We start from the raw sequence: 13,801 nt of genomic DNA on the forward strand, positions 1-13,801 counted from the left end.
ACCAAGAGTAAGACTTCAAATATTATAAGACAAAAAAAGATAAGGAATATCAAACTATACTGCCAAGCAACTTCTTTAGTTTGGATATCAGACCGGATAATGTAGCAGACATATAAAGCTGGAGGCAATAGATGCCAAGGAAGGAATTCACAATTACTTATGGATTAAGAAATTACCAGAGATTAAGAAATCAGTAAAAACTATTCAAAAGCAAGATGTCCCTGGGATTTTGTTTTGTTTTTGTTGCTTTAGAAAGAGAAACAGAGATATGGAAATTCCAGAACTGAAATCCACTGCCGTACATCCTCTGCTAAGGTGTCAACGCAGAAACAACAGAATAGAAGAGAAAGACAAGCAAACAAACAGGTTCCCACTTAGCAAAGGATAAAAAGGATGGACAAGATGCAGTTTGTAGCTCTGAAAGCAGGGTGGCTGGGGACACCTTGTTCTACAGGGGCCTGTAGAATTGGATCCCTTGGTCTAATTTGCTTGAAACTTGGGGATTCTTTAGTGGACAGACAGCACTAGCACCCCTGCAATATTGGTGACATTTGGTTGAAAAACTACCCTCCAGTCCCTCCCCCCGCCCCCCAAAGTCCACCATACTAGAATAATGGGACTCAAATAATTCTGGAATAAAGGAAAAACCTTAATCTGAATTCCAAAACAGTACTGGGGGACCTGATTGTATTCTCAAATTTCTGCAATCCATCCTATTCTATTGTTCACTGACTGCCCCAGGCATTTATTATACTGATTTACACTGTGTAATCTGCCTTGAATCTCAGAGAGAAAGGCAGACAATAAAAAATGATGTCCTTCCTGAAATTCAAATCTGAAAATACCATTTTTTCCAGGTGGACATCCTCATCAAATATCCACCTTATGTAAACTCCTACATAAGACTCTACATTCTACGCAGTTCTGCCAAGATGGCAGTCATATATTAGGATCAGGGTTTTTTCCCTAGGAAAAGAGGTGATGGAACTTAGTTGTGTAGCGTGAGATGCCAGCACCCAGGGAAACTCCCAGCAGGAGGTGGCCCCGCTTGTACCGCTTTTGGGACTGCGTGACGATGTCTCTTCCGGGAAGTGATGTCATCATGTAGGGTGCAGCCGCCCCCTGGGAGCACTCCAGCAATTTGGGCCCATTCGCCTCCCCGCCCCTTAGCTGGCAGCAATGTTTCCTCTAAACAGTGCACTGTTGTGAGCCAGAAATCTACTCTGTTAGCAGCAACTTGCAAGTTTTGAGCACGCCTTTTCCAAAACCAGAATCCATTTGATTAAAAGACTTTTGAATTTAGATTGTCTGAGGCACTGGCACTGGGTGCCATCAATATGTTGATGATACCCACTTATGCATGTGGTTCTCAAAAGCTTATGCCTCAATAAAGTTGGTTAGTCTTAAAGATGCTACTGGACTTTTTACTATTTTGCAACTACAGACTAACACGGCTAACTCCTCTGGATATTAAAGAGTGCATCTGTAATATAAGGAATTCACTGCTACATGATGTGGCAACAGCTGGAAGGTATTAGGGTCTTTAAAAATGATTAGAGAAAAGTGTGGGATGAAAAGTCTATTCACAGTTATTTTAGCATAAGAGTTAACTGGATACTCCACGTATAGGGGCAGTATACCACCTGAGCCCAGACCAGGACAACCCAGGCTGGCCTGATCTTAGATCTCAGAAACTAAGTAGGTGATCCCTCCAGGGTTGTTTCACAGAGGCAGGCAATGGCAAACCACCTCTGCACATCTCTTGCCTTAAAAACCTTGCAGGGTTGGTACTGATTTTGTTTTGTTTGCACTATTTATAGTCGGCCTTCCTCACTGAGACTCAAGGCACATTTCACAGTGCAAGTCAATACAATCAACAGAATGGGGCATTCAATAAACAATACAATAGGGAATGGGTTGCAGAAATTTGAAAACAACCAGAAGTTTGATACAGTGCTGAAAGTGTTAAGAAACAAGAACCTAACTTCCTTAACATTTATACCAGGGTAATAATGTGGGGGAAGACTTGATGGGGGGGGGTTGTAGAATACAGCTTCAGTTTCAGGAGCTGGAAGCAGACACCCTCAACCTCCACCCTCTCCAGCCCCCAAATCTTCAGGAATTTCCCTACCTGGAGCTGGCAACCCTAAAGCACATGAGCAAGCCAAGGCCAGGGCACACCATGTAGCTGACTGCCTGCCCACACTCAGCTGCCCACCCACTGCTGCCGCCTCCTCCAGGTCCCAGCGCCGGGGTGGAGAGGCTGCTCGGTGGGCCCAGCAGAGAGGCTGCTCAGGTGCCTGCCCTCTGCCCCTGCCTCCTCCAGCTCCCAGCACTGGGATGGAGAGGCTGCTTGATGGGCCCAGCAGAGAGGCCACAATGGTGCCTGCCTACCACCACTGCTTCCTCCAGCTGCTGGCGCTGGGTCAGAGGCTGCTCAGCGGACCTAGTGGAGAGGCCGTGTGGGCACCCGCCCACCACCACCACCTCCTCCAGCTCCCAGCACCAAGAGGTGCCGGAACGGTGTTCCACTGCGTTCCAGCACTGCACTATTCTCCCTTTCTCTAGTCTCTGTTGCTCTAAGGAGAAAGATACGTGGCACTGAATTTCATTCCTCAGGTCTTCATAATAGTGGTCAATGGTTGTATCTTATTGACAAGAGTAACATTTAGCTAGAAATGTTACTCTTCTAGAAAGCTAGAACAATTAATAACAATGACAACATTTGATTTATATAGTACCCTTCAGGACAATTTAACACCCACTCAAACAAATTATGTTTACAAATTATGTTATTATTATCCCCACAACAATCACCCTGTGAGGTGAGTAGGGCTGAGAGAGCTCCAGAGAGCTGTGGCTGACCCAAGGTCACCCAGCTGGCTTCGAAAGAGTGAGGAATCAGACCCAGTTCTACAGATTAGAGTCCTGTTGCTCTTAACCACTACACCAAACCCTCAACCAGCCGCTGTTAAGTGCTGTGGATGAGATCTGCCAACAGCAATACCAGCACTTCATATCTAATATATCTGCTCTGCTAGGAATCTAAACTGTTTGCATGCTAGAATGCTTTCAAAATATTACATGATCAGACCGAAATTGAAAACTTCAAGGAAAAAAGTTGCCTTTTGATTCAAGGACCCAAACGTACATTTTAAAAATTAGACAGACTTCCTTTTCTCCAAGTGTAACTGACATGCAAGTAAGAATTTTAGATTAAGGTCTCAACCAACGTTGCCTCTCTTCAAGAAAATCAGTCTAGACTTTGAGCATAAAGACAGCTATCAATTTATTTGCTAGTGGTTAGCTAAATAAGCAGACTACAATTAGATTGTTATGCTTAAAAGAGCTACAAATTTAATATTTAAAACTATTATATATAATTTAAAGGACAAGATCAAAAGAGGATAAAATGCTTCTTCTGCCCCCCTCCCCCAGATTCATGATTCCGGAAATTATACTGAACCATATTATGTTTTATGTCCACTTAGGTCAGGAAAATTCCAATATATAAACTTTTTGTTTGTTATGGTTCCAAATGCTGGAGCCCAAAATGTTTTCATTACAAAACAATAATGGAACCAATGGTGCACAGGTGGACTTTGACTTCTGTACAAGACAATGTTCATATGGAAACATTTGACCCCAACATCTAAAAACCGACCCTATTCCTATAATGTCCAGATAGTTCCCATAACATGTTCCAAGCTGTTCCAGATATTATAAGACTGTACTTATTATACAAGCAAACAATTGAGCATTTCATACCTTGTCCACAAAGAAAAGCATTACACCTGTGTTCAACACAGGAGTAAAAAACCAAAATTCATCAATAAGCAGGACCTCAGCCCATCATTTTTTTTAATTTCCAAAATTCAATTAAAAATATCTGTGCATTATGTGCACGTGCACTCTCACATAACTTTCCTCATCCATCATCTTTTGATGTCAAAATATATATTTTAAGGAAGATATTATATTATCCTGTTTGGGGAGAGGGGCAAGCTGCACGGTTTGTCTCTCTGTTCTAGCTTTGTTTGTGTGCCTGGCTGACTCAATATTTTTTTAGTCCAGACCTCAATACTTTGTCATGGTTGTCCCTCCTCCCCCATACACACTAATCTAGTGTGAATAAATGGTAGGGGGCTGTGGCTCAGTGATAGAGCCTCCGCTTTGCATGCATAAGGTCCCAGGTTCAATCCATGGAATCTCCAGTTAAAAGGATCAAGTAGCAGGTGATATGAAAGATCTCTACCTGAGACCCCAGAGAGCTGCTGCCATTCTGAGAAGACAATACTAACTTTGACGGACCAAAGGTCTGATTCAGTATAAGGCAGCTTCATACATTTATGCAGTCCACACCCGGCACATGACTCTCAGATGTATGCAATCCAAGCAAGCCTGTAAATTGTGACTACGTAAGGGCAGCAGCCGGTCACCATGAATACCAATACTGCGCAGATGAAAAACTTCTCTAATGCTGTTTGTGACCAAAATGTTGATGTGACTGACTTGACACAAAACCGGTGAACTAAGTTCAAATGTCAATCACATTTTTTGCAAAGTTCTCACCATCCCTGATGTATAGGTCCCGTGAAGGAGATGTTTGGAAAACAAAACAGAAACATAATCTATCAAATATTAATAAAGAATAGGTATGCTAGGAATCTGAAAGAACAATTAATTTACCACAATGGGATTTCAACTATTCCTCACTGTTTATTATATAAGGTCAGATATCTACTAAATGGCTTTAATAGTGAGCATTCTTTCCATACATCAAATCTTTTTACATCTCTATACTGAGAAATGAAAGCTAGTATAAGAATTAGTGAATAATAGCAGGTCACATACCATCTTCTGGAAATAGACTACAGCTATGCAACAACTACATATTACCCTTCCACATACCTGGTGGGCACCGGCATTCAGATGGCGCCTCTCTTGCTGTGCGAAGTTTAGCTAATCCTTCACCAAGTTTCTGTTCAGAAAAAGGACAAACATACATTTATATAGAACAGTGTGTGTATAGATATATACATTATTTTGTAAGAGTACTATTGGCAATTGGCATGATCCAACCAAAATTAAGCACTTTTAAGCCCCATTGATGGTTTTAGAATAGTTTTAGAATAGCTTGGGATGGAATTTACTGAATATTTTAATATTGATTTGTTATATGACTTAAATTATACTTATACGACTTAAATTAAAGTTAGCCCATATAAGCTGAAAGGTCTACAGATTTTTTCCATGGAAGGAAAAGATTTTCATTCACAGAGCATTAATCCCTCTTCTCCTCCCTCCCACTGCAGCTCAAAATTCCCTCTGAGATGCTGCTTTGGGGGTCAGAAGCAGGGCCGGCCCACCCATTGAGGCCTGCCCGGCAGCTGCCTCAGGGCACTAAGGCACCTGAGAGAGCGCTGGCCCAGGGGCAGGGGCGTGTGCCCCAGAGCTGCCGCTACCGCCGCCGGCCAGGAGCACGTGCTGGCAGCGGCAGTGTGGGGCAGCTGAATGGGCAGCCTCCCGTTCAGTTGCTCTGTGGGCCAGGAGCAGCTGCACTGCTCTGCGCCTGGCCCGCAGAGCAACTGAACAGGAGGGCTGGAAGGCCCCCCATGTGCGTATCAACCCTGCTGCCTCAGGTGCCAGCAATGCTGGAGCCGGCCCTGGTCAGAAGACTCTCAGGAACAGCATGCTGGGGGACTTGAAGCTCTGCTAAAGGAGGGAGGAAATCATGCCCCTCTTCTGTCAATGTAAATCCTCCACTGGATCCAACCCCAGATGAGGATGTGTATGACGGGAAAGACAGCATACAAACGTTAAAAAAAAAGATTTAAGTGGTTAAATAAAGCATATGCTTAACAGTGCAATCCAAAGCAAAATTACACCCTTCTAAGTCCACTGACACAACTGATTCATGACCTGGATAACCCAGACAAGCCTATCTTGTCAGATCTCAGAAACTAAGCAGGGTTGGCCTTGGCTATTAATTGGATGGGAGACCTCCAATGAAGACCAGGGTTGCAGAAGCAGGCAAACAACCTCTGAGAGCCCTCTTTCTTAGAAAGCCCCAGGAGGGATCATCTTAAGTCAGGCATGAATTGACGGCATTCTCCCCCATCACCAAGTCCACTGAAGTCACCCTTAGGATTGTGCTGTTAACTCTTCCACAGTGGAAGACTTCCAAAAAATATGTAGTATATCATACAGTAAAATATATTATGTGTGTGTGTGTGTATGCATATATATTCATGCACAGTATATCACTTGGTGTTTGAGGCTAAGTTTCACTTGTTTCTGGTCCTGGATGGGGTATGGCTTGTTCATTTATTATTGAATAAAAACAAAAACCACACTAAAAAGTATGATTAGGATTTTTTTTATTAAATGGAATGCTAATTCAAATAAAAAAATAAATCAAGATTTTTTAGGTTTTTTACCAAAGAAAGCAGTGATGAAACTATTTTTTTCTTTTCTCTACAGTTTTTTTTAATTATTATAAGTTATTTTTTACTAAGAATAAAGAGGGATTTTTTACAGAATAAAGAGGGATGGGGAAAAGAAGTTCATATTATATCACTCTAATACACTGCACCGTTCAATCCAATATATTTCTTGTCACATCAATATGTTCTGCAGATCAGCCACTTATTTGCAAATTTTTCCATTCATTTTTAAATAATGTCTATAAAAGTCTTCATCCTAACTAAGAGCTAGGTTTCTTCAGATTTCCTCTGTAACCAGCTATAAAATGGGTCCCAAATGTCATTATATATTGAATTGTCCATCTCTTTCAATAAACTCGACAGTTTATCCATTTCAGCTGTCTCAAGAATCCTTTCAAACAGATTTTCTTGCGTTGGGAGGACGGTCGTTTTCCAAAGTTTCATATATAGTATCCTGGCTGTTGTGATTATATTCAAAATCAAATGTTTTTGGTTTTTATTAACTGGAACCAACATGTGGCTTAATAAAAAGAGTTCTGGTTTCAAAGGCAATGAAATCTTAAGTATCTGTTGAGTCATTTTGTGGACCAGTTTTTTGAAGAGTTCCCACTTTTAAGTTTTTGCAGCTCAGTTCCACGCATAGCAACACAGCCTTCCAACCAATTTTCATTGAAAAGTCTGTGAACTTTCTTATTCACATTCGGTCCATCTGAACCAATCAGCAGCAGCTTGTGAATGGGCAGGTTTGCCCTTCTGGTGGCAGTGTGAATGTTTTCATGAAGAGTTTGTGCATCAGCTTTCCCGATGAAGAATGTCTGCAAATGTCTTGAAACTACTTCACCTCTACCCTCTGACCAATATCTCACCGATATCTGGAGCTCCTTTTTGTCTTCAACATTGGTTGTTTCATCAAAACAGACTGAATAAAAGGAGGTTCCCACATCATCTGAGGTCATCTGTTGAAAATATGGTCCCAGTGCATCAGTTATTAAATATCGCATCTTTTTAGGGCTTAAAGAAAAATCAGTTGGAACACCCCCTGGAAACATTGCATCAAATGTTTCCTTTATGCCACTGCAAGAAGATGCCTAAAAGTTGCAACACACCGACTTCATAACCCAGATGAGTTCAGATACTGTTGATGCATTCTTCGAACTATAGAGTTTAATAACAGGTGTTGAAGAACTATGGCTTGATCCGGGATATTCACTCTGGATTGTTTCAGAAGAATTACCGGGATTAGCTGCAACTAAAACCATCTGCTTAGGCCCTAGAACATCAGAGGCTAATTTTTTATGTTTAGCATTGTCCGAGTGTTGGAGAAGAGCATGAAGACCCCTGTTCTGAAAATCTACTGTACACAAACAAAGTTTGCAAAACACTTCAGTTTCACTGTGTCTTGATGCCCATACTGACATCAAATGTCCATTACGGTCTTTTTAAAGAAGCCAATTGGCTCTAAATTTGCACTTTCCCATCATTAACACTTCAGTTCACAGATCAGCAGCCAACCATTTCAACATGTATCCTGAAAGGAAGGAAAAAAGAATTAGAAAATGAAAAAGTAAAGCATTAAAGTAAAAAACTAATACTAAAAAAAACTAAACAAAAAAAAGGTACTAATAGAATAAAACATGACACTGTAGTAAAATGCAACATGCCTAATACTAACAAAATGTGACATTTTCATGGGGTGGGGTTGAAAAAGGGCTACACAGGAAAATGATACAAGTTAGCTTCTTCAGAGCATCATGACTCACACAGAGAAAAAAAATTGTATGCATTATGAGCAAATTCTCATCATAAGAAACTCATAAAAAAGAAATATTGACCGTACATTTAATAAGACAAATCACATACCTTTATTGCATTTGAAGAATAGCACATCCCACAATCCTGTTCCACAATTTTAATTTCTTGAGCACTTGAAGGCACAAAAAAGGAGATAAAAGACTTATTCTGAAAAAAAGAGACTTTAAGAGACTAACCCAGAAATAAGAGACTAAGAGCTAAAAAACAGACCCGCTCCTAGGCCTGTGAAACCGATGTATCAGAAAGCATTTAACTTTGGCTGGATTGTATCCTATGTGTATATTACAGACAGCATTCAACATGTTGTGCAAACCTTGTCTATGTAAGTCTTGGCCCTAATTTATACTTGCCCTCTGAACTCCAATATTAAGGGGGGGAAACAGCTGAACACTGATCAGAACTCAGAAATACTTGGCAAAGGGAAAATACTGATATGCATGTTCACAAATAATTCTTTGAAGTGTTGCCATTAGAAGATTTTGTTACACTTACATACACACAGAGAAAGAATCTGAAGGATTTAAATGTAAATGTAACTCCTTCAGATCATTTCAAAATATGTTTGATGGATACATAGACTGCTTTCAGCACAAAACTGTAAATAATATCTTGCAGCAGGGAGAGGTTGGTGCACAGCAACAATTTCCAGGACAGGGAACTTTTTGAAAGCTATAAGCATAGTTCAAGAAATTATTTGGTGATTCTATATTTTTTCCAGCTTACTGTTGGAAAAAGATTAAATATTTACCTGAAAATTAACCTTTAAGTTAAAAAGTACCTTTAAATCTTAGCATTTCCAATATTAGAGTGCTATAGGGAAAAAGAGCTAGTTCTATGTGAAATCTGAATGCTTACACGCTCCAGATGCCTGTTATTGTCCCATCTTTTGCATCACTTTATTTCTTCAGAATGCAATATAACCTATAAATAGCTGAATGAACCAGTACTTAGGGCCCATCATTCAAACTCGGGGGGGGGGAGAGATTCTTGCACCCCAGGGCAGAGCACTGCCATCAATTTCCTCTAACGAACCCTATGGTCAGAGTCTGAGGAAATGCTAGGTATTAATCAAGAAGTCAGCTCCATAAGGTAAACCACTTGCTTGGTGAGTCAACCCACAAACTGTGAACTGGTAGCTGGGCCAATAGACCAAGGTGCTGGATTCAGATTGAAGCCCAAACCCAATGATACCACACAAACATCAAAATATTTATTAAGGACTGAGTAAAAAGATTATATATATAGAAAGCGTTCAAAGACAGGATAAGTAAAACAATAAAGATTACTTAACTAAAATCCTTAAATTACTTAGCAGGATTCTATGCCTGATAAACCAGACGTTACCTTGTAAAGCCAAGCCATAAAATCCAAACAGAACACCAAGGGCTAGCTTTCCAGTCTAATCCAAGAATGAGATGGCCAAGGGCCAGCAACCACGTCCGACTGCTGGTACAAGAGCAAAGAACTATCTTACAAATGCCCATGCCTGTTTTGATACTGAAATGATAATTCCAAGCTCAGATACTAATGCCATTTTCTTTTTTCTTCTTTTTGTAAATTTTATAATTTTTTATTTAGAAGAAAAAAACAATTGAAAGTGCATAGAATTTATAGAAGATTTATCTAAGAGAGTATGCATAATATATAATAATAAATTGAATAATAATAAAGTGAGATACATGCAAGATATAATTAAAATATATAAGATACTTTTGCTCCTCTCCCTCACTTCCATTCTAAGAGAGAGAGAGAGAGAGAGAGAGAGAGAGAGAGAACATGAGAAAAAGAAACAAATAAGCCAAAGTACTGCTAAATATACTTTTTAACCTATTGTTAGGGGGACAACAAAAGTCGAACTTTGATCATTTTTATATCTTACCAATGCCATTTTCAAGCACTCTTAATAAATGAATGTGATCCACTAAAGTGAAATGGTCACGACACATGACATATCAAGACCTGAATTAAAGATTGTTCCACTTAAGAATAAAATAAGACTTTATTAAGTAATCCATGATTAATAATTGCAAAGTTTTAGAGTTTATCCAGTTCTTTGAATATCAAAACATAGATTCAGAAAGTCTGGTATTCAAACTGTCTATGTTAACTGAACGTATGTGTCTTAGAGATGGAAAGCACCTGGTCCGTTGAAAGGACCTGGTCTGTTGAAAGAATAAGTCAATGTATTGCAAACAGGAATAGCATTTTGAAATTATTTTAGGGTACAGAAATCTTTAAGTTTATAATTAGTATGCAGAAGATATAAAGAGAGGAAATACTCCCTCCCCTTTTGCTCCTTTAATCAAATACATCACACTTCTTACTTTGAATTGGTAAAAACTTAAAAGGATATAAGTAGTCATCGCACCAGTGTATAACGAAGCCATAGGATTATATGTGAAATGGCTATCAGTTTGGAAAAACATAAAACATCTTAACACAGTGTTATTAGGTTTTTGGGTGGGGGGGAGTATAAACAACTGAATATCACGAACTGATTCAGGAAGTAATTATCCAATGAAAATTTGCTCTGTCTGATCAGTTAACTCCTATTTGTTCCACTTCCTGCTCTTATTTCAGTACAGAACTTTAGTATAGTGTGTTCTTATTTTGTGATAACTCTTTGAAACGCTTATGAAATACTTTTTTAAAATTCTGGGTAAATGACTTCTATTGCCCTTCATATTCCAGGATATGAAATAGTAAAAATACACTCCCAGCTACATTTGTCTCCTGGGCATGCAGAAGCACACCCAATCTACATATCTGCTCCTTCAGGGGAGTACAATCCCAACTAGGGATGTGTGCTTGGATATATCTGGTCCGAATATATACCTGAAAAAATCTTCAGGTACAGTCAGGTATCCAGATTAATATTTGGGATTCTCTTCTAGCTCACAGCTATCTGACCATGGGCAAAAGGGATAAAAAGCAAGCCTGACTACAGACTGACTCTACCTTCAGGGTGAGTTTATCTGAAATGCTGGTGGTATGCCTCTAGTTGTTCTGGTCTGTGCCTTGGATTACATCTGCTGCCAGCCTGCCTGGAAAGACTCTCACCCTCTTCTTGTTTTCTGTCAACAGCCAAGACTGGAGTGGTTTGCAGTTTGTTTTAAAATATTATTTAAATTATTATTTCAAGTGTTCCTGGTTTGTTGGGGGAGGGGAGGGCTAGTAGGTTGTTGGGGAGGGGACATTTGCTTTCTTTCCAGTTCTTAAAAAAAACAATTTTATTTGGGTTTGTGCTGTTTGATTTTTCTCTCTTGGCTTGTTTTGGAATGTTACATTATAATTGCTTTGCATGTTAATTTTAAAGGATTTGTGCTTTGGGGGGGAGGTTCCCAGATTGTGGCTGTTGTTTTAAAAAGTTTTTAAAACTTTAGTTAATCTTTTAGTATTGTTCTGGTTTGTTCTATAGAAGTTTAAAGATCTTTCTGAGTTGTTTTTCTGGGGGGAGTGGTTTAGTAGAGTTTTCTGTGGTTCTTGATGGTTATTCTTAGGTGGGTTTTTTTTTAATGGAGAATAGGTTTACTTTTTAAAACACCTATTAGGCTGACCTCTGGGCTTCAAAACAATTAAAGCCAGGTGGTTCTACAAAACCAGACTTTAGGCTAACCTTTTAGTCTTAAAAAAAAAATCAAAGTCGGGCTTTCAGAAAGACTAGGGATTCATTTAATTTTTTTTTAAAAAAGGCTTTGTTTGTAGACTAGGAAAAATAAAATGTAAAAAATGAAGACTTTTAAAAAAGAATTCCATACTTCCATCTCAAGTTTGTTACAAAAAAAACACACCAGTTTTTAGGCCAGAAAGTCAAACCCAGTTAGAATTCAACTGAAGCAAGCTTAGGTGCAATTTTACAGGAAAAAAGTAAGTTTGTGTGGGGTTTTTTTTATGCAATTGTAGACTAGTGCTGAGGAGAAAAAAGTCAAGGGCAGCAGGTTTATGAGTCAAATCCAAGATTGCAGTGTAGCACAGCTATCTTACTTTGGTGTAGAAGTTCAGGGGGGTCAGAATCAATAATAGGAGAGGAATGAAGCAGGGCCCTAGGGGGGAGGCAGAAGAGCAATTAGGGCAAAGAAGAGGGAGAGGACTGTGACTTTCCTTTCACCTGTGGGGAGGCCTGTCTCATAGCAGCCTTCCACCACCCTGTCTTCTTATTGGGGTGGTGCAATGAAGAGGCCTTACAAGGTTTTCTTCAATGAGGCAGTTGGAGCAACACCTGCACAGGTGCCTGAGGTAAGTGCTGGCAGGGTAAGTGAGGAGCAGGGGACACTTACCAGGGGTCTGGTAAGGAGCAGGGGTCTGCTCCTCATGCTGTCTTCCTTCAGCTGTTGCTGTGACTGAATAGCAAGAAGAGGAGCAGCCTGAGTGGTATTTTGGGCTAAAATGGGGGGAAATATCTTCCAGCTCTTGAGTTCAACCCCTTGGACCCAGAGGCTGAAGAGCTAGAGGAGAGACTGGGTGCCCCTTATCCAGTTCTTCCAGAGTCCAGCAGTCCTTCTGAGAAGAGTGAGAAAGAGAGGCTGGAGGTGAAGCAAGAAGAAGATATGGAGATGCATCCCAAGATAATGCCCCCTCAACCCCTCCCTCAGACTTCTTCTGCCCCCCCCCCCCCGCACACAGCATGTCTGCCCTGAGCCTCTCACAGGAAGCAGCTCCAGAGGAGGGCACAGTTGCTAGGCAGCATGGGTGCTCCTATATCTCCATGATCTGGAAGCACTTCCAGAAGATGGAGGATCCCTGTTTCACACAGTACAGTGCTACAATTACACTGAGAGAAAGACCTGGCTCATCTCTCAACTACCAGGCTCAGGAACCATTTGAAGAAGTACTACCAGATAATGCTTCTTTAGGGAAGAGAGAGACTGATGGGGTGGCCATGTGGCCACCAGCCAGCCAAGAGAGGAGATGCTCCATGACCCCTCTAGTGCTCTGTCCTCCAGGTCTCCTTAGGGAAAGAACATCAAGTATCTTAGAGCGGAACTACAAGTGACAAAAGGCAGAGGTTGGACACTTGTCAGCTTCCCTCAAGTTTTGATGGGAAATGTAGGCATCCTAGTCTTGCAGTTTAGCTCTCTGACTGCTGTCCAATGGACTTTTCAACTGTCACTTGTCCAACATTCCGCCAAGCTGTCTACATTTCCCATCAAAACTTGAGGAAAGCTGACAAGTGTCCAACCTGTGCCTTTTGTCACTTGTAGTTCCGCTCTAAAGACAGAGATGTTTGGTGAGGCTGGCACTGCCTCACTGGTGACATGCTCACTCCAAATGGGTTGTCCGTTCTCATGTTGAAGATGTCAGGTTCCACAGGCTGATCTAAGATGCTATTCTCTAGTACATGATCCCTGTTTGTATGACACTGAGCAAGACTGTGGTGTCTTCCTTGTATAGGGCTGCTAGGGCGTATGTGAAGGCATACCTGCTCTACACTCATGGGAGATCTGTACACATCCAACATCTGGACCTACTCTCAGCTGCAGCACATGTACCACTTGCTGACTGTACACAGGTAGCAACCCAAGGGTGTTCTGGGTGGGGGTATA

The 13,801-nt window shown here is 40.7% G+C and overlaps 1 protein-coding gene across 1 annotated transcript in view; it reads right to left on the reverse strand.

The window, feature by feature from the left end:
* The window catches only part of LOC129327368 (collagen alpha-1(XXIII) chain-like), a 507,186-nt gene that overhangs the window by 476,993 nt on the left and 16,392 nt on the right, over window positions 1-13,801 (reverse strand). The window contains exon 2 of the mRNA XM_054975948.1: window positions 4,912-4,981. Coding sequence (XP_054831923.1) covers window positions 4,912-4,981 — 70 coding nt within the window. The remainder of the gene's footprint in view (window positions 1-4,911; window positions 4,982-13,801) is intronic.

Source organism: Eublepharis macularius, chromosome 4 (assembly GCF_028583425.1).
Source record: "Eublepharis macularius isolate TG4126 chromosome 4, MPM_Emac_v1.0, whole genome shotgun sequence".
In the NCBI taxonomy this organism is placed as follows: domain Eukaryota; kingdom Metazoa; phylum Chordata; class Lepidosauria; order Squamata; family Eublepharidae; genus Eublepharis; species Eublepharis macularius.